A 19,390-nucleotide genomic window follows, 5' to 3' on the forward strand; every position below is an offset into this window, starting at 1 on the left:
CTGTTGTGGTATAGGTGTTGCTTTATATGTGCTACTATTGCAGTTTTCTGTTAATTTAATTAAAATTCAATCTTTTATTAAAATGAGTGGCTCTAATTTCCTGATTCTTCCCTTTTCAAACACCAAATGCCAAAGTTTTGTGTAGCTGAATCAGTTCATCAGGAAAAATGCAAGTAGTGATAAAACTACTAATATATTAAAAGTCATTGCAGGCATTCTGCTGCTAATCCAGATCTGATTAAAAAGGCTGAAAAGTATATCTAAGTCAGGTGTGGGCAAAACTACAGAATTGTCTTTTCTATGGAGCTGTGAAGAACCAGCTTGTATGCTGTTACTTGTATGCTGTGGGCAGAGTAAATATGGTGTGTGTTATTGCTGGCTCGTGGACTTAAGTGGAGAAGTCCAGACTGACCACAGAGTTTCTTTCCAAGAGGCTGTGGGTACTTGCTGTGAGTGCACCACCTGCTCTCTGCTCCTGGTTCTTCAGGATGGCTGCTCCATGAAGACTTCTATGACTGATAAGATATCCTTTGGTTGTACTTAAGAGCTCCATAGGAATTTATTCCTCCCTCACATGTTCTTCTGCATTTCTCCTCTAGCTGTTTTTTGCAACCGGTGTCTCACATTGGCTCATCTCAGCCCCATTTTTCCATAATAATTGTGGAACCGTGCAGGAGTCCTGGATGTCCATGTTAGTACAGTGTAGGTGAATCTTGTGTTTCATAGCACAGCTGCAGGCTATCAAATGCTTAAATCATATCATGCTTTTCTGCATTACTGTGCTCTCTTCCACTAAGAGTGGAATCTTCCTCTAGGAGGTTCCTCGTCTGTCTCCAAGCAGTTTCTGTCTAGGTTTAAGGAATGAAGAGGAAAGGAAAATGATTGGGGTAGGGTTTTGGTTTTGGTAGGTTTTTGTATTGTTTGGCGATTTTTTTGATCAAAAATGAACTTTCTAAATAAGACAAAGGACTTTGTGTCTCCTGGTAGATAAAGGAGAGAAAGAAAAAGCAAAGTTCATTCAGTATGTTAGATTAGAAACTGATACCTCAGAGACTTGGTACAAAATGAAAGTTACTTGGCCAGTAGATTTTACTTAGCAAGGTGAAATTTCAGAGTAGAGGTCAGATCTTTCAGGATTGTGGAGGATGTGCTGGAGAGGTAGGAACTCAAAACATTATTAGGAAAAAATGTGTTATTTCTTTGGAGTGTACCAATGATCTGCCTTCCAGATGCTATTTACTTGTACGTATACTGTCATGCTTTCTAACTACCACTTTTTTTTACATCTTATATATACATTCTTTTGGTAGACAATGGATTTTCAGGATTCTTTATTTAGTCTGTTGTGTGTGAGAGAGAAATTCTAACCAGTAGTCAAGATGACAGTTATGAGGAAACGTGAAAAGGGACCAAAAAATAACAGCAACTCCCAAACCATAACTGCTTTGGGAACAGAACCTTGGGCAAAATTAATTCCCTAGATTCCTCATAATGCTTTTAAGAGAGTGGTTTGGAAGGATAAGGACTTCTAAGATTGGGTATATTCCTTCATACTTCCTTACAGAATCTGTTGGGGAAATCTTTTTTAGTTTTAGAAGATGAAGTGTCGTGAAAGACTGGCTTATATTCTAATTATAAACAGTTAGAAAACAAGGTTGCAGTAAATGGTATTTGTATCTTCAAAAATTGTGGGAGGATGACCTTCTTGAGCTCTGGGTCTCAGTGCCATATGATATCTAATCAGAAGAACTTAGTATGGTTCAAAAATAATTGGGCTGTTGGATGTATAGCATTCATTTACACAAGGAAAATACAAACAGCAAAACATAACCCTGGTTGTTGGATCCACAGCCTTATTTCAGGGGGGATGTATTTCTACTGCTATTGGAAAAATCAGAATGAGGTAGTAATAAGTTTGTGAGGATATGTGTATGTCTTATTTAATAATTAATTATTTACAGGAAGCAAGGTGGGCAGTGTTTATTTTTACCACAAGAACAGACATTTAATTAATGTTCAATACCCTGAACATTAATTAAAGACTGCTTCCTTATTCCTTACATCATGTCTTGCTAACCTGTGAAGCTCAGTGCCGTATGATAGCTAATCTGAAGAGTTTAATAATATTCAAAAATAATTAAACTTTTGGATGGAGACCATCCTCTATTATCTTATACAGGAAAAAGATAAACCTTCCAGCTTCAAAGACGAGTTGGTAATGGCCAACACTGAAAAAACTTGACTGTTGGCCATTGCTCATTAAAAAGCTTGTGGATCAGTTATTGCTGCTGCTGGATTAGAAGATAGAAGGGCAGACAGTCTACTAGGAGGTACTGCTTGCTGAAGAAAACACTTTTACAAATGGTTGTCTTGGCCACCTTGGTTTTGCTTTCAAAGCATAAAACCTCCAGGACCAGGTGTGAAATGGCATAATACCTACTGCTTTTCTTGGATATTTGTTTGTACGTTAACTCAAATACTGCAATGGAGCTGTCATCCAAAAAGCAACTGAAGTTACTATTACAGTTACTGGTAGATTTCTGTCATGGCAGTACTCACTGGGATTTTTCTTTTTTTTTTTTTAATTGGAGGTGTATGTTTACTATGTGTGACTTACGTTGGCATTACATGCCTCCTACAGCAGGGAGAGTGAGTGAGATTGCTTGCTTGTTTGCATATTGTGGTGAGTTAACCCTATCTGGATGCCAGGTGCCCCCCAAAGGTTCTGTATCACTCCCCTCCTCAGCTGGACAGGCAGAAGAATATATAACAGAAGGCTGGCAGGTTGAGATAAGGACAGGAGAGATCACCATCAAGGGCGAACCAGACTCAGCTTGGGGAAGTTAATTGAACTTTATTACAAATTAAGTCAGAGTAGGATAACGAGAAATAAAACCAAATGGTAAAAACACTTTACCTCCACCCCTCCCTTTTTCCCAAACTTAGCTTAACTCAAAAATTCTCTTCCTCTCCCCTCTCAGTGGTACAGAGGGGTGGGGAATGGAGGCTTCGATCAGTTCATCACGTGTTGTCTCTGCTGCTCCTTCCTGCTCAGGGGGAGGATTCCACACTCTTTCCCTGCTCCAGCATGTGGTCCCTCCCACGGGAGACAGTCCTCCATGAACTTATCCAGCAGACTTCCCATGGAGTACAGTTCTTCACAAACTGCTCCAACATGGGTTCTTCCCATGGAGTGCGGTCCTTCAGGAACACACTACTCCAGTGTGGGCTACTCTCTGCATGGGGCCACAGGTCCTACCAGGAGACTGCTCCAGTGTGGGCTTCCCATGAGGTGACAGCTTCCTTTGGGCGTCCACCTGCCCAGGTGTGGGGTTCTCCATGGGCTGCTGGTGGATCTCTGCTCCACCATGGACTTCCATGAGCTGCAGGGTCACAGCTGCCTCACCACAGTCTACATACACCACAGGCTGCAGGGGAATCTCTGCTTCAGAGCCTGGAGCACCTCCTTCCACTCCTTCTTTACTGACCTGGGTGTCTAGAGGGCTGTAACTCACATACTCTCACTCCTCTCTTCTGTGACTGCAATTGCTTCAGCACAGTAACTTTTTCCTCATTTTAAATATGTTATCCCCTGTCACTGACAGGCTCTGCCTTGGCCAGCGGCAGGTCTGTCTTGGAGCCAGCTGGCATTGGCTCTGTCAGACATGGGGGAATCTTCTGGCAGCTTCTCAAGAGAAGCCACCTCTGTGGCCCCCAAACCCAATACAAATCAACTCTGTGGACACTTATACTTGAACCAGGGAGAGAACACTGTGACTGTAAAATTACTATCTGATACAAAAATGTCTTACATTAGTTTGCAGAATATAACAGATTTTTTTCTGTCAGTTTGTAAGAACAACTTATATGGTCAGATTTATTGTATGAATTTGGTTTGGATCTTATGAGATTTAAAGTAGCAAGCATCTTAAAGTTATCTGCATTTTTTGCAGGGTATTATAGAGAAATCGAAAGTGAAAGGAATTCCTATCATTATTGATGCAGTAAGTATTTTCCTGATTTCAGTCAGTGGTGTGACATTTAAGCATCTATTCAGTAAATGTTTTTCTTACTGTGCTTTGCAGGATGGACTGTGGCTCATTTCCCAACAACCTTCTCTTATTCAAGGCTACCAGCGAGCTATTCTTACTCCAAACTATATGGAGTTCAGTAGGCTGTATGAAGCCATGGTGAGCTGTTTTCCTTTTTGATATTTAAGTTTAATCTTTTAATCCTTAAAAATAAATAACTTACTGCTGGCTTAAATATTATGTGCTGTTTCTTATATGTGAGGGAAGCACTCTCTGGGTTTTTATGCCATGGGATAATTGCCACAACAATGCATATTCTTAAACAGAGCTCTTTTTTAAAGAAGACCCATTCTCATGCAACTTTTAGCATTGCAGTGGGTATAAGAAAAAATACCTGGAAAGACTGATGATACTGCCTTTCTTTTCCCCCCCATGCATATGCTGAAGTAGAGTGTGTTAGAATGTGTTGTTTGAGTAGCAAAATATGTACTGTGTATGGAATTCTTGTGTTGTAGCTTAGAGACCCCGTAGACAGTAGTGATCATCATGGATGTGTATTAAGACTCAGCCAAGCCATGGGGAACCTGACAGTTGTTCAAAAGGGAGAAAGAGATCTTATTTCAGATGGAGAGAAAGGTAAGTGAAGCCTTTTGCTTTGAGTAATGTGATTGTTTCATTTTGTTCGCTTTCAGTCGCAGTCCAGTGATTGGACTATATAGCAATTGGTTGTATTCCTCTGAAGATTGAAATGGAGGGATGGCTGCCTTTGCAGATCACCTTTAGATGATTTGTGTAAATTGATATTTTAAGAGTGCAACTTAACTCATTTACGGAAAAAAGTTGCTGATTTTATTCCTCATTTAAATGGTTGTAACTTATGTTTTACATTACACAGGTATTGAGAAATTTGTCACTTACTAATATGGTTAAAGTATACTTAATAAAATTAGCTGCCTGTCTGATGCTTTTTATGCTGATCATTTACTGTTATCAGTATAAAATTAATTCACAAGTGCCTTCATCACATTTTGACTGCATGGTCTTATTTCAAATACATAACAAGCAGCAGCTCTGCTTCTAATTACTTAAATGCTAATCTCTGATAAATGTTTATGCTGCTTCAGAACTGTTTTGTATATACAGTCAATTTTTCATTATTGGGAGCCATGGGAGTATTTTGTAACAGAAAAACAGATGTAATATGACAACTGGTTTGTGCAGAGCCACCTTCCACATACCCCATTAGTGCAGATACTGTAGCAGACTGTGAAACAACTGATACCTGGAAGCAATGTAGTTACACCCATGTGGTAAAGGACTTAGGTCCTTCCAGGTTGCCCCACAGGAAGTCTGCTGTCATATTTGCACCCATGGCAACCTTGATTTGTAGCCTTGGACAGTCTGGCCAGGCTTAAGGGAAGATGAACACTGCCGGAGGATAAATGTCTTGACTCCAGTTTATGCCAGCTAGAGAGCTTTAGAGTGCTGTAGTTGTCTTCTTTTTCTGCTTTTATGTCAACAATGTTCTTTTTATACAGGAATGTTGCTTTCTTATGAATGTTGAGAAAACTGGTGAGCGCTTTAGATTGAACACATTGCCTAGTAAATGTCTGCTCCCCTTTTGAGCTGTTATTCTTGAAATAAGTGTACTCCCCCTGCCCCCCCCCCCCCATTTCTGGAGAGAAAGGTCACTGTCTCTAATGTCTCTTGTCATGCAGGATTCAAAGAAACAGGAAACAACTGAAACTCTTTACAGTTTCAATTTTGAATATTCACATGCGGCACAAGTTTGTGTATGTCTTGTGTGGTTTGGGGGTTTTTCATTGGCTTTATTTTTTTACCCCGCCTTGATTTTTGTCTCTGTTGTGTTCTGATATTTTTTTCTATTAGTGAAGTGGCTTTTGATTTGAAATAAAACCAGTTCTGTGCCTTTATAGCTGTTGATTGATGTCCAGCTATAGGCTGCTTTCTTATTCTTACCTTGTTTCCATCACTGATGCTTTGTCTCCCGAATTATAGACATTACAGGCAGCATTGCTGAGCTGTAAGAAAGCAATTGTCAGGTTTAATGCAGGTTAGAATGTCTGCTACAAAAACTGTTTTTAGAGTTTGCATGACTTGCAAGAAGGTTCCTGAGAATTCTTCAGGAATTATAGACTTCAGCTTCCTTTTAACAAGAATGTTCTTTGGGTCTGGTCTGTCGGTCATTTTTTTTAAAGCTTCTCAAATGCAAAATTACATTAAGAAAGGAGATTCTACTGTGTGCTCTGTGCCACAACACGCAATATGTTGTCATGTCACTGACCTTCAACTCTCTCCCAGGTTTTTTGGTCTTAACTTTTTTCATCTGTCTCTTCTTATGATCTGATGTCATTTTTTTCAGCTAAGACAACATGCATCTTGATTCCTGTGTGAGGGAAATCCAGATCATTGGATCAGGCCAATGTCCTCTGAGCACAAACATTATGAAAAGATCTGTGTACTCCTCTTTATTTATCATGTCATCATCCCTTTGTAGTGCTTAAGGCCTGCCTATTTTCAGGCATTTTCTGCTTGAGCTCCTGTGCTTAGCATACTGACACTTCAGTTTTTATATATTGCTTTTGAACTTTCTCCTTTAGGAATACACTACATGCATGCTTTCTGGGTAAAAAAAAAAAGGGAGTAAGGGGGAAAAAGTAAGTCTCAATGCTCTCCAGGAAAACCAGAATTCGAGAAATTGCAAACTTTACTGTGTAGCTTTAGTGTTTTGTGCTTGGCTGTTGTGGAAGGAAGGCTTTTTGAGGGTGCCAAATTTTGCAGTAGGGAAGATTGGCTTGGTGAATACCTTGGAGGTTGGAGTGATTGTGGTGGTTATTTTCACAGTACTTTTATTCATGAGTCTGTAGGAAATTCAGTAGACAACTTACTTCTGTTAGCTGAAGACAAAAAGGGTTACTAGGTGATTTGGTATAAGCTGGAAGTACAGGTGTTGTTGAAGGATTACTATCAGCAAATAGCTTTGAAATCTAAGCAGAGAGGCTCAATAAATTCTATTTGGGAGACGAGACTTAATAAATTCAAAGTAAGGCAGATTTTATTAGGAGACATAGAAATTAGCTACTACAGTTACATGCCAGGGACTTTGGCAGATTGCCATACTGTGAAGTGTCTGGACACCTTTGAGGTTTGTTTTTGCAGATCAGATTAGCTGGTGCAGGTGGTTCCTTACGACCTCAAAGTCAGTACCAAATCGTATACATGGCCTCTGTGAAAGTAGTAGTAGTCCTCCACTAAAAAGGAGGTTTTTCTATAATTTGTCTTCATTTCAGTCATGAGCTGCCAACTGCCCTGTAAACATAATCAACAAAGATTTTAAATTAAGTTTTATATACTCTTTTTCTCTTTCCTTTTGCAATTTCACATTATAGCTTGGTCTACAGTTGTTGATTCCCTGCTCTACAAAGATGAGCTTCACCATGCTCTTGGTAGGTGATATCAGTGCCATCACTGACCAGGGTAGGAATGAGTACTCAGCCTGTGGGTAAAAGGTAAGTCAGCTTTTATTCGCTATGGCACAGCTCTCTAAGGTTATTATTTTATTATTCTTTGGAGAACTGGTCAATAATAAAGTGTGGTTATACCAGTCTTAGTTCCTAACATGTTTAAAATTTGGTTAGGTCCTTGAAGTAGAGGATTTGGATTTTGATTTTTAAACATTATAATGAGTTCCTCTGTATTTTCCCCAGCACCTTTGTTTAGCCCTCCTTCCTTCCAAGAGGCAGGCCTTATGGGTAACCATCCTGCTACTGCCTGTGACTATTTTTACCTGAAGTCAGTAGCCAGATACAGTTTCTCTCCAGTTGCCCAGCTGTGATTATGGTCAAGAGAAGCAAAGAAGCATGCAAGAGGTTATACTGATTACTGACTGTGGGGTAAAAAGCCAACTCTTGCCCTAACTCCTCAAGCAGTACGTCTAATTTCTGACATTCATCTCCCTGTACAGCTATAAAGGAAGCTAGTCAGTGCTTATCACTCTGGGGCTCACTCACAGCTGCTGAGCAAATCTGCTTGAGAGGCAGCACCTTCATCTCCAGTCCCGCTTCTGCAGAGTGAGCAAAACAGAGAGGTCATGGTTCCTGTCCATTGTGCCACTCTGCACTCTACTGCCCATGCAGCCCAGCCTGCTGTCTCCCTGGCACTGCTCACCTGTCATCATGATTATCCTCTGACTCCTGTGCCTGTCCAAGAAAACTAATATAAAATTTGGGTCATTTTCTTTTAACTTAAATTGCCTGGTATCTCGCATTCAAGGACTTACCTAAGTTTTAAAAGTGTGATTAGGGAATATAAAAGTATAAGCACCCTTTATATAAAAGCCAACTTACATTTTCCACATCAGTTGAGTTATTTTTCCAGCCAAAGTCATTAAACTTGGTTTCCCTGTCTGTATGCACTCTGGGACATGTTTCTGGGACTCCACAATCTCCAGCTATGTGCTTTTGTGAAGTAACTTGCAAAAGGAAAAAGATAAATTTCTTACTAGTGTAAGTATATGTCAGGTCAGAGATGTATATTGGGATTTTACTCAAAATCTCATAAATGGTCTAAATCAGAATCTTGCATTTGATGGAGCAAAATGATCCTTGATAGCTGCATTGTTTTGCATAGAAAATTGAAATCTTAAGCCTTTTAATTAAACTAGAATGCGTTTGTTGTGTAGGGTGGCTCATGTTAGCTGATTAATCCAGTTGGGTCGTAGCAGAAGTCAGAATGGCTGCATGTTTCATACATGGATTCCTGAGCACATTAGGATGAGCATGAAACTCCTTCTCTGTAAGAGGAAAGCAAGTGCAAAGAATTGTTCAGGATGTCTGAGATTCAGGAGGTAAATTTTAATCTCTGGGCTGTCTTTCAGTCTGCAGTCCCAGTAAATGTGATGTTTTACAGGTTCTTTTGCCTTATTTACCATCATCGGTACTACGTGTTTAGCCTTAACTAGCTATCTCATATTTCACATGTTGTGTTCTAAATACAAACATAAAAGAAATTAATCTCTAGGATGGTTTTTTTCACTACTGTGTGAACATGGTGAATCAGGAACAAGCAGACATACATGACTTTTTATACTACTTTTGTTTTCTAAGTGTGATGTATCTAGGAGCTGGGATTGTAAATGGTGCTGCCTGTGTACAGCACAAAATTTGTGTTTCCCAGTTAACTTGCAGTGTTTGAGCTCAGCAAAACTGCTACATTCTGATTTTTTTCCTTCAAAGAGAGGACAGCTATTTTCAGTTACATAACACACTGTTGGTTTTTGGTTTGGTTTGGTTTTTTTTAAGTTAAGCATACAATACCCATAAATAGGTCATTCTTCTGGACTTTGATCTGCCAGCAGATTTTGGGCTGGGAGTTCTTTCAGCTTAAAATTTGGCAGTGGTACAGTTAAGTGTGACATTGTGGTCTGAATGCTTTCCCAAATTCTAACGCGTGTCATATCTTCAAGGAGTGCTGAAAAGGGAGTGATGGTATCTTATTTTATGACCTGAAATACATTAAACATAGAGCTAATAAATAAATAAATAAATAAATAAATAAATAAATAAATAAATAAACCATAGTTGCCCAGGTCTGGGGCAGAGTTTTGAATTGTTTGGAGCCTAAAACTCTTGAATTTCTACTTTCCAATATTCTATCAGTATGACAGCCTACCATTTTTTGTTTCTGTTGCATTCATATTTCATTACAAATTATTTCCATGGAATTAGGTACACAAGAAATCCATGTGACTGTATGTGAGGGATGTGTTGTATTTGCTGCCTAAAGCTCTGGCAGTATTTATGTGCTATTAACTCACTGGGACTGTGTTGAAACTATTGAATAGAACTGTGGTTGTTCTGACTCTAGCAGATCTCCTTGCCATACTTCATGGAGGCGTTTCTTCACTCATGACATTTTTATTTCATCTAGCCTTTTCTTATGATAGTATGTGTGTGTTGCATGGATAAGTGCTGGGGAGCTGGGTATTTTTTTTTCTACAAAGTTACTTAGCATAAAAAAGTTTTCATTAAAAAACTGACTGTTACTTATACTGAGGTGGTTTTTTTTGATTCATCACCCTGTGAAATAATGACATCAGATTTGACTGCCCGGACCTATTAGAAAACAAAACAAGACACCCTGTCCCAACACCCAAGCCACCTTGACCAGCATTAATTTTGTGTTTCTCTCTCTTACGGTCTGTCAGTTGAATTATATCTGAAACTCTCCATTATTTCGATCAGACTGGTGTCTGATCACCTGACCTGAAGTGGCCTTGGTTGTTGCCTTTCAAAATCGACACATTGTGATGATTGTGGTGATTTTAGTCTTTGTAGTTTCCTTTTTGTCCTATGTCTAGTCATCGTGGTCTCCTCAGCTATTCCAAGAACCATGTTTTCTAGGTTTTCTGATGTACATATCCGTCCCTAGTTGAATGTGCTGCAGCCTCACTGAGCAATGGACCAAAAATTGCTTCATCCTCCTGTAAATACATCATTCTGCATATCTCCAGGGAATAGAACTGCCCACCTTCTCAGCATCATCGCTGACTGTTCAGTCATGTCCATCTAATCGAGGTCTTATAACTTTGCCACTGGTTGTCAGTGCTCAGGGCAACATAAGGACATCACCCCCCTGGTCCTTAAAGAACTGCTGGAGATGACTTCACAGCAAGGCACAGACATTTAGTGGGGGATGTTGCACTGGGGGAGTGGGAAGACAGCAGTTTATTTTATTTTTCTAAGAGAAGGCTGGGAAAAGCCATCCAGAAGACCTTGTCCTATGTTGATTTGGCCAATTTGTCTTGATGGTAGTTGGGATTCCTTCTTTTGTTTTAAAAGCTTTTAATAGTGACTGTAATTCAGAGGAATTTTTAAATCCTCTTCCCATTGCCTGTTGTAATGTTCATCATCCTTTTATTTTGTGATGTTCTTTGATCAGCTGAGCTTCTGCACAAAGAATTGCCGAAGCATTATACTTTTCCCTCCTCATTCAAGTGAATTTCCTGTAGTTCTGCTTCTTTGAAGGTATTCCATGGATTTGTTTTCCAGCATCTCTGTGCAAAGTACAAAGGTCTGCTTTTGTTGTTGCCTGTGAGGTAGTCTGCACATATTTGAGACTTACTTTTTTAAAACCACAAACAAAAGACCACTTTTTTTTTTTTAGCAGAGTATTATAATTGGCCTAGTTTGAGGAGAGCTTGCTTTCCTGTACAGCTCAAAAATGACTGGAAGGTTGTGGGGCTACAGAATAGTGGCAGATGGTGACATACAGCTAATAAGCAGGGGCTTGTGCTCAGCTGTCAGTCAGAAGGCCCCAAAGCTTTTGAACGGAGGATTTCCATCCTGCCTCCTGCCAGGAGTTCAAGCCCTCAAAGTGAAAATCCTGTGAGATAGCATCTTCAAAGTAGCAGAATTAGAGGTAATTTCTCCAAAGCACTGTATTTAAAATAAAAATAAGAATAAACCACGCACCTAAAAGGGCATACCTTCTTCAGATAGCTAACTCAGAAGGGCATTTAACTTGTGAAATTTGACATTAGCTACTGCTCACTGAGAAACACATCCAGAATCTTAATTTGAGAGGGGGAGGGGGAAGAGGAGAAGAGTGATTGGGAAAATGAACTGCTGGCAACACTGCAGTGGTGTCTGTTGTGTTCGTGGTGACTAATGAATCTTTGCCCTCTCAGTGGCAGCAAACACACACAACTGCCTGGCCTCACAAGCCCAGCAATTATTGCTGGAAGAATTGGTAGGAAATGGAAGTGAAGTACAATTCTTTGCTGTTCCAGAAATGAACTATGCTAAGGGACTGGAAGGGGTTTATTGGCATTATGTAGTTTTTTACTGCTTGCTATTTAAGAAGATTTATCTACAAGTTCTTCAGTTTTGTTCAGATTTTTCCCATGAGTTTGTAAGAGAAAAATTCCATTTGAAAAATATGGGTACTACTCCCTCTAAACCACCTGGGCTGCTCTCTTTATACACCTTGGAGAAACCCAGCCCAGGTGACTTGGGGTAAGAGCTGTTCTCCAAGCAGTGTCTTGCTTTATACTTTGCTTGTGTATTTGGTGTGCTCAGGAGCACACAAACAGTTGTGCGCACCATCCTGAACCTGAGTAGCTCTGCAGTAGCTGGCTGGAGATGCTAAGGACCACTGTTTGGCCACTGGTGATTCTGCCAGCTCTTCCATTCTCCTAGGAGAGGAAAATAAATTTCTGCTGGGTTTTTTTTTCAGAGCCAAGCAAGAAGAAAAGCTAAGGGTAGGTACACAAGAGAGTTTGGAGAAGGGTAGCAGAATCGATGCTGTTTTCTTTTTGTGTGCCTTAGGTATCCTTTAGGCTTCCTGCCTGGGCTTGTTAAGAGTGGAGAACAAAGGAGTTAAATGTAGTGAAACCACTTGCATCTTCTTCATAGTTAAAGCTCCACAAAGAGATCAGTTTGACCAAGGTCCTTTGTATATTTAAAATAGAAATGTAACATCTGATAACCTGACAGAGCCTATCCACAGTGACACTGCTGACAGAAACATACATGGATGCTGAGGACACTTGATTGGCAGAAAAAACAAATCTGTCTTGCATATGGTTTTTACAAAGCCTGAGGAAAAGGCTGTTTTCAGTAAAATATCTTTGTGATGGGCATGGTAGAAGATTTGAGATTTTAGTTCTGTTTTGCATTTGCTCTTTGTGAAATGCCTTGGTTTGCATTCACAAACTCTGAAGGTCAGAGACTCTGAAGGATTGCATTTACGCAATGGCTTTGTGGAGGGACCTGGTCCAGTTTGGGTAATGGCTCATCATGGCACATGAATCACTAAACTCATCTGTGCAGGCTGAGTGAAGTGGAGAAAGTGTGTATATTGTGTGATGTTATTGGTAAAGTATTAAAAGGTAATCAGAAAAGTATTTTTAAAAATGTTGATGGAATAATTTTTCTTTTTTAAGAATAGTGTACTTCAGTGTGTGCTGCTGTCTCTCATTAGTCTCTCACCTTTTCATTGCTGTGTGCCTCAGAGGTTAATAACCCTTGCAGCTGCAGTGGTGTCATTGTAAATGGAAGGAAAAAAGCACCTGACTTTGTTTTCTGTTTATCTGTTTGTAGTACTCGTATGCAGTCATGAAGGAAGCAGCCGGAGATGTGGTGGACAGGGGGACCTTCTTTCTGGTTCTCTTGGAGTCTTAGCACACTGGGCATTTGTTGCTGGAGCTGAAAAAACAAATGGGTATGAATACTAATAATTAACTTAATTGTTATGAGTTTGTGTTCTACTGTGGCAACTGTTGTAGACCCGCTGTATAAATTTCCAAATGAAATCAGAGTCGTTGGTACAAAGATATCCACGTACTTTTAAAAAATGTATGTTCTAGAGCAGTCTACATAGTAATAATTTAATAAGACAAACCCTTCAGTAATCTAACATCCCCAAGTCTGAGGCAGAAAAAGAGAATGAATCTGGATCTATTCCCAAGGACATTTATGTGTGAGATACACGTTTTCAAAACAATTGAATGTAGGCTGAAAGTACAAAGAATAAGTAAGTGGTAGTCACTGGTAGTAACATCTCTGTAATTCAAAAAACATGTCATTTGGCTTTGTTTTTGTAATTTGGTGAATCCTTCTGCATTGTGCCTAAGTAATTCATTGGGGAGGTAAGTTGAAACTTGCAAATAAAATACTGTTTCAAAGAGTGTAACTCTTTTAAAGGCCAAACGGCAGTCCAGTTTATTTGTGCATAAAGCAGCCATGTAGCTGACTGTTGGCTTTTTGTTAAATTACATCAATTCCTGTCTGACTAGTTGGTCCGTATAGTCATGTACTCCTTCTGTGAAAGCAGCTGCTTTAAATGAAGTTGAAAGGAACTCTGATAAAAGCAGTCAGGGAGTTACAGTCCCTCTTCTCTGTAAGTAATGAGCTATGAAAGTTTGAGGAGTGGAGATCTTCTGTAGTCTTTTTGGATGCTGCATGCAGATGCACACAATTAGATGTTCGTGGGAGTTAACTAGTCTGTGTTTGTTTTACCACAAGGGCACTGCAGTAGGTGCCCCAGGAGGAATGAGGGACCAATTGAACCAGACTTTTAAATTCTGAAATCTAACATAGCAATCCCAAAATGGAAGAGTTGCAGCTGTCAGTAACGGAGGAATTTTGTTTTTATTCGCTCAAAGGGTGACTTCATTTTTGCTTGGGGTACAACAGAGCAGTATTAAATTGTTGGAGAGATTAGCAAAGGCAGCGCACGTTCTCCAGGCTCTCCTGACTTGAACTCCTGTGGCTCTTGCAAACAGCTTCCTCAGAAACTCCTTTATTTTATAGATGAAGGAAAAGTATAATTGGCATCAGCAATACATTGTGTCTCCTGTGGTGGTGTTAAGGTGACCCTTCACAAACACCTGCTGTACCAATCCTACCTTGTGTGTTTCAGGAGAGGAGGAGCTTCTTGGGTTCAGTGAGTCAGGGCACCTGCTTGCAGACTGCACTGCAGGCAGTCCAGCCAGTCTTTCCACGCTTGTGCCTGGTTCTGTCGTTTCAAAACAGGTCTGTGCAGAGTGGAATTTTGAAACAAGTGTTTTAACTGCCTTGAGCCCAGGAGCCTGTGCACAGCTCTTGTTTCAGAGCAGTATTTGGGCATCCAGGATTGACTCTCAGGGTGGCTTAAATACTCCTGCACCTTGATGAGTGATATGGAGTTGCCCCTTAAGTAACACCTAATTGTAAACTCATGTCCTGCTTTGCCTGCGTTTTACATCAGGATCCTTCACAAAACTCTCACTTGGCAGAGGAGTCAGTAGGTCTCTAGTGACTCACAGGCAGTGATGGCTCAGCTGTGGCTGAGCTTTGTGAGAATTTTAATCAGCCAGAACCTGGAGCGCAGCACTGGCTGCTGAACTATTCTGCAGTTGCTTTCTGTTGTAAGGCAGCAAAAGTGACTCCCATGGCCCAGCCTGTGAAAAGGTGCTCTGGAGGTGGCAAGACTGTTCTGGCTTCTCCAGGGGGATGTTCAGCATTTGAGGTCTGGGGCTGGGTACACTGTCTTAGGCCGTTTGTAAGCATGTAAGGAGACATTAAGGCAGTGCCTCATTTCCGTCGTGGGCTATGGCGGTCACTGTACCGCTTTTAAGCTGGTATCATGAGGCCTCTGGAGCAGTCACTGTGGCCCTGTTAAAAATCATCTCTTGTCTGCATCCCCACATCTTTCCCCACCCCCTGCAAGACAAAACTAAACGGAGTTACCCAGCAAATGGAGAGGAAAGGGAGTTAAAACGCTGCCAGGTGATACTTGGTCTTCTTCTGTAGGAAAGGATGAATATCAAATCAGTAAAACTAGACATGGATCACCTTCCCCACTTTTTAAGCCTGTTTTCCTCTTGCGTCCTTTGGCCCTGGTTTCTGAGTCAGTCACATGCTATGCCATGGATAGGGAAGTATTTGTTAAAAAAAATTCAGACAAAGATGTTCTGCAGTGAGTCTGAGAAACAGATGTTTGCTTAAGAGGCTTTCCTGGCATTTAGGGGTACAAAGATGATGTCCACCACCTTATGGATTGCACAAGAGTGTTTGGATTCTCTTGATAATGTTGGGTTTTTTTGGTTTTTTCCTTTTAGTCAAAATCCCTTTCTAGTGGCTGCATTTGGAGCTTGCTCTCTTACGAGGCAGTCTAACCACCAAGCCTTTCAAAAATTCGGACGTTCAATGACAGCCTCTGACATGGTTTCAGAAGTTGGAACAGCTTTCAGCAAACTTTACGAAACCTGAAGCCAAAGCAGCAGAGAAGAAGAAAAGGAAGAACAATGACTGCAAGAGTAATTACATGTACCGTAGAATTTACATAAGTAATGCACCCTTTCAAGTGCTGTAGCAACATTGGTATGTTAGGTAGATCTTTTTTATTTTTAAGAATAGAAAAATATGATTAATGTAGATATTTTTTAAGAGTTTGGAATACAAAAATGTTTTGGCTGAAATAAGCTGTAGTTGCAGATCTGTTATAATATAATAAAACTAAACTGAAAGTATTCCTCTGTTCTTTTTGATAGTTATTGAGCAATAACTAAAGTGTGAACAGCAAAAAAAATGCACTTGATATTTAGATAAAATTCTTCCACCAGCTCAACTGAATTTCTTGGATTGCACCAAGGTTATCATGTTGTCATTCTTAGAACCTCTATCTAGAATTAGCTATTGCACTTCAGTTTTTTGCCATGCTAGTATATTAAGAAGCAAAAAATAAGCCTCTTTGGAAAGGGAGTGCATGAGAGTTGCTGTAGATTCTGAATGTAATTAGTTGCCTTTTCCCAGTCCCGGTCCCAGAGGCAGCATTCATTTGGACAAGGCACCCCTTCCTGCAATGTCTTATTTTGTTGTTTTTTAAAAGGTTCCCCCGTGGCAGAATAGGATATACTGTAGGTATCTCAGCAGCAAAATTCATTAAACAGTAATTAGGCTTACCTGAAAAAAAAATTAAAATTCTGTTTCTTTATGTGGTCTTGACTCATCTGGAACTCAATGTGATAAATTTGTGAAATTATCATTTGGAGAGGTACTAGGTGGGGCAAGAAACTCAGTGATACCCAGCAGAACTGTCAGACTCTCAGTGATCATGGAAGAGTAAAGTGCTTTCAAAACTCCTGTTGCCTGCCGGGTTAGAGCTCTGAGAAGACCAGCATACAGATCCATAGGTGGATAGTAATTAGCCAGCAGGAATACGAGTTGAAGGCAGCCCACAGCATGTACCTGTACTGTCGTAGCAGTGTGCAGGCAGCTGTATGCTGCAGGTTAAAGGCAGGAACAGAAAATGGTGGTTGGTGTCTGAGCTTCAAGTGCAGTACTTAGTACTTTTACTTTTTTAGAGCACAGAGGCTTTTTGTCTGATCTTCACGGGACAGGACACTGTTGGGGCCACGCTGATCAGGCACGTTGGCAGGGCAGGTAAGCGTTAGGTATAAAGAGGAACTTGTGTGGGATTTTTGCACACTACGATTTGTTATATTTTTGGAGATTCAGTCAAAGCTTGTAGGGACTAAACCAGTATGGAGAGGGGGACAAGTTCATGCCAAGAACATTTAAGTGGGTACTGCCCTTGAGGCTCCAATCCAGCTCCAAGTGTTTATGCTCATTAAAGCACAGAACAAGCACATAACGTGTCTGGTTATTGCAATAGATGTTACCTGTTAACCACAACCACTCCTGTGCAGGGCTCCAGCTCTAGGTTGGCATGTGGTGTCCCACAGACCAGTCAGACTGTGTTCTCATACCTTCAATAGCTGCCTGCAGAAAGCACCTGGAATCAGAAAGGCTGCTTCCAAGTATTTCCCTTCAGCCCTTAGAGTTGATATTTCTGGATGCACTGTGACTACTACCTCACCCTGATGCATTTTTGTTTTTCTTTCTAAACCAGTTACCTATTTTTAAGATAGGTTTTTAAATGTTTGCTCATGTTGGTCTATGAGGGTTCACAGACTACTCTTAAGAGATGAGGTTTTAGTGTTTAATTTAAGCAGTTTCGTAAACTGTCTGCATCTTTGGGGAAACTTAAGCTACTGTTATTTTTCCCCCTAAATCTATTTGAGAAGCCTGACTACTTTTAAATTAAATCAGCAATCAGAAAGTTAAAACTGATTTTAAAACAGCTACTGGCTTTTTTTTTTTTTTGTATTTAGAACATGAGTGGTATTATAATCTAAATGGCATTTGTAGGCAAAGTCAATCAATTAACAGAGCTCAGTACAGATTTCAACCTGCCGTGTTGGTTTTAAATCTACACAGAAGTTGTAACTCTGTTATTCACTAATGTATACAAATTGGTACATTTTTTAAACATTCTGGAAATGTAGCAGTTTCTTTTGGTAGGAAATAAAAATAATAGCAAATTGACTGTGTGGACTTTGTTTGGTGTGTGCTGATCACATTTCCCACAGCTGAGCTGCCTGCTCGCCTTTCACTCTAGTTTGCTACAACACTGCCACTAGCAGAGTACAGTACCACCTGTGTCAAATAAGCACCTGCCCCAGTGCTGATGAAGGGACACCTCCATCTTTTCTCTAAGTACCAATAATGGAGAAAGGGAACAGAAAAATAGCTACATGTTTTATTACCAAGAGTAGAAAAGAAAGCCTTTATCCTTTGGAACAGACAATTTGAAAGTACAATGCACAGAAGTGCCCTGTAGATGAAGCCATGTTCTGCTTGGTTTTTATCTTTTCATAAATTGATTTAAAGAAAGTGTGCCCAGAGGTAAGTACCAGCCCCATATCAACTCAGGCCCTAGAACACAGGTCACCTCACAGGTAAGAGAGGCCTCTGCACCTCTGCCTACAGCCACAGCAGCCAGGGACTGTTTTTAATGCAAACAATGGCAAAAGCAAAGGTAACTGAACAGGTAATAGCTAAGCATCCTAATTTTATCTTCCCAATTATGATGGAGAGATCCTGAGTGTGCTGCACTCCCAGTGCTAGAGAAATCTCAGTGTATTCTGTGCAAAAGCAAAGTGTATACCGCCATAGTACAGGTAAAGGTCTCACAGGACCAAACCAGCACCACTGCAATAAGGAAATACTTCAAGGCTAAAAGTGTCCCCCACTTCTCTGTCTGAGAGGAACAGAATTGTTGAACCAACAGGCATAAAACTAAGTGTTTTCACCCTCAAAGACAGGCCTAAGTTCTTGCCTCTTCCTTCGCTATGTTTAATTCTCAGTGTCAGCTCAGCAGAAGAGGCTGCAAAGGCAGATCACGGAGCACTTGGAGCTGGAACATTTCTGCAGCAGAATATGCCAGTGTCGGTGTAAGTCAAGCTGCTTTCTTGCTGCCCTGCTCTCTGGATGCTTCTGCCATGTGTACTTCAAGGCCTGTATTTATTTACCCAATGGCAGTGCCAACAGTTTTGCACAGATTATTGTTGTTAGCCATTCTATTCCACAGACTTTATTTGGAAAGAATTATTATTTACAACAATTGCCAAAGCAGCTGAAATAAAAACAAGTCCAAAGATGAGGGATCAGCTTTGTTTCTCAGTCTGCTGCTCTGTCTGCCCTCCTTCCACAATTTCCCAGGTTGAAACAGCAGCTCTGTCCTGTAAGAAAAAGTATCCAGGTTAGTCCCAGCATGTGGAGGCACAGGTTTTTAAACAAGATTCATACAGCAAAGCTATTAATCCAGTTAGTTAGGCAAAGGAGGTGGCAATACCATCTCAGAGGAATGCCACTGCTACTAATAATGCTCAGAGCTGTAAAACAAACCCAGATAATCCTTTCCAGCTAAGAAGGAAGAAACACACATTAGAAATGTCACCTCTTCAGTGTGGGATGCTGCAGTGGGGTGTAGACTTTCACATGAGTAGCTTC

At 40.4% G+C, this 19,390-nt stretch overlaps 2 protein-coding genes across 10 annotated transcripts in view; one reads left to right on the forward strand and one right to left on the reverse strand.

Annotated features, from left to right (window-relative positions):
* NAXD (NAD(P)HX dehydratase) overlaps nucleotides 1-17,923 on the forward strand; it is a 48,287-nt gene extending 30,364 nt beyond the window's left edge. For 6 of the 7 annotated variants that reach the window (XM_027639864.1, XM_027639842.1, XM_027639855.1 and 3 more), the window contains 5 exons: nucleotides 3,954-4,004; nucleotides 4,086-4,190; nucleotides 4,547-4,667; nucleotides 13,154-13,274; nucleotides 15,655-17,923. In XM_027639864.1, coding sequence (XP_027495665.1) covers nucleotides 3,954-4,004; nucleotides 4,086-4,190; nucleotides 4,547-4,667; nucleotides 13,154-13,274; nucleotides 15,655-15,805 — 549 coding nt within the window. In that variant the 3' untranslated portion in view covers nucleotides 15,806-17,923. Of the gene's footprint in view, nucleotides 1-3,953; nucleotides 4,005-4,085; nucleotides 4,191-4,546; nucleotides 4,668-7,441; nucleotides 7,562-13,153; nucleotides 13,275-15,654 lie in introns of those variants that run through there. The other variant, XR_003527122.1, reaches the window with a different exon arrangement.
* Nucleotides 17,924-18,123: 200 nt separating this feature from the next.
* CARS2 (cysteinyl-tRNA synthetase 2, mitochondrial) overlaps nucleotides 18,124-19,390 on the reverse strand; it is a 36,675-nt gene continuing 35,408 nt past the window's right edge. For all 3 annotated transcript variants that reach the window (XM_027639913.1, XM_027639895.1, XM_027639903.1), the window contains one exon: nucleotides 18,124-19,119. In XM_027639913.1, the coding sequence (XP_027495714.1) occupies nucleotides 19,045-19,119 (75 nt within the window). In that variant the 3' untranslated portion in view covers nucleotides 18,124-19,044. The remainder of the gene's footprint in view (nucleotides 19,120-19,390) is intronic.

Source organism: Corapipo altera, unplaced genomic scaffold (genome assembly GCF_003945725.1).
Source record: "Corapipo altera isolate COAL_440 unplaced genomic scaffold, ASM394572v1 0, whole genome shotgun sequence".
NCBI classification, from domain to species: domain Eukaryota; kingdom Metazoa; phylum Chordata; class Aves; order Passeriformes; family Pipridae; genus Corapipo; species Corapipo altera.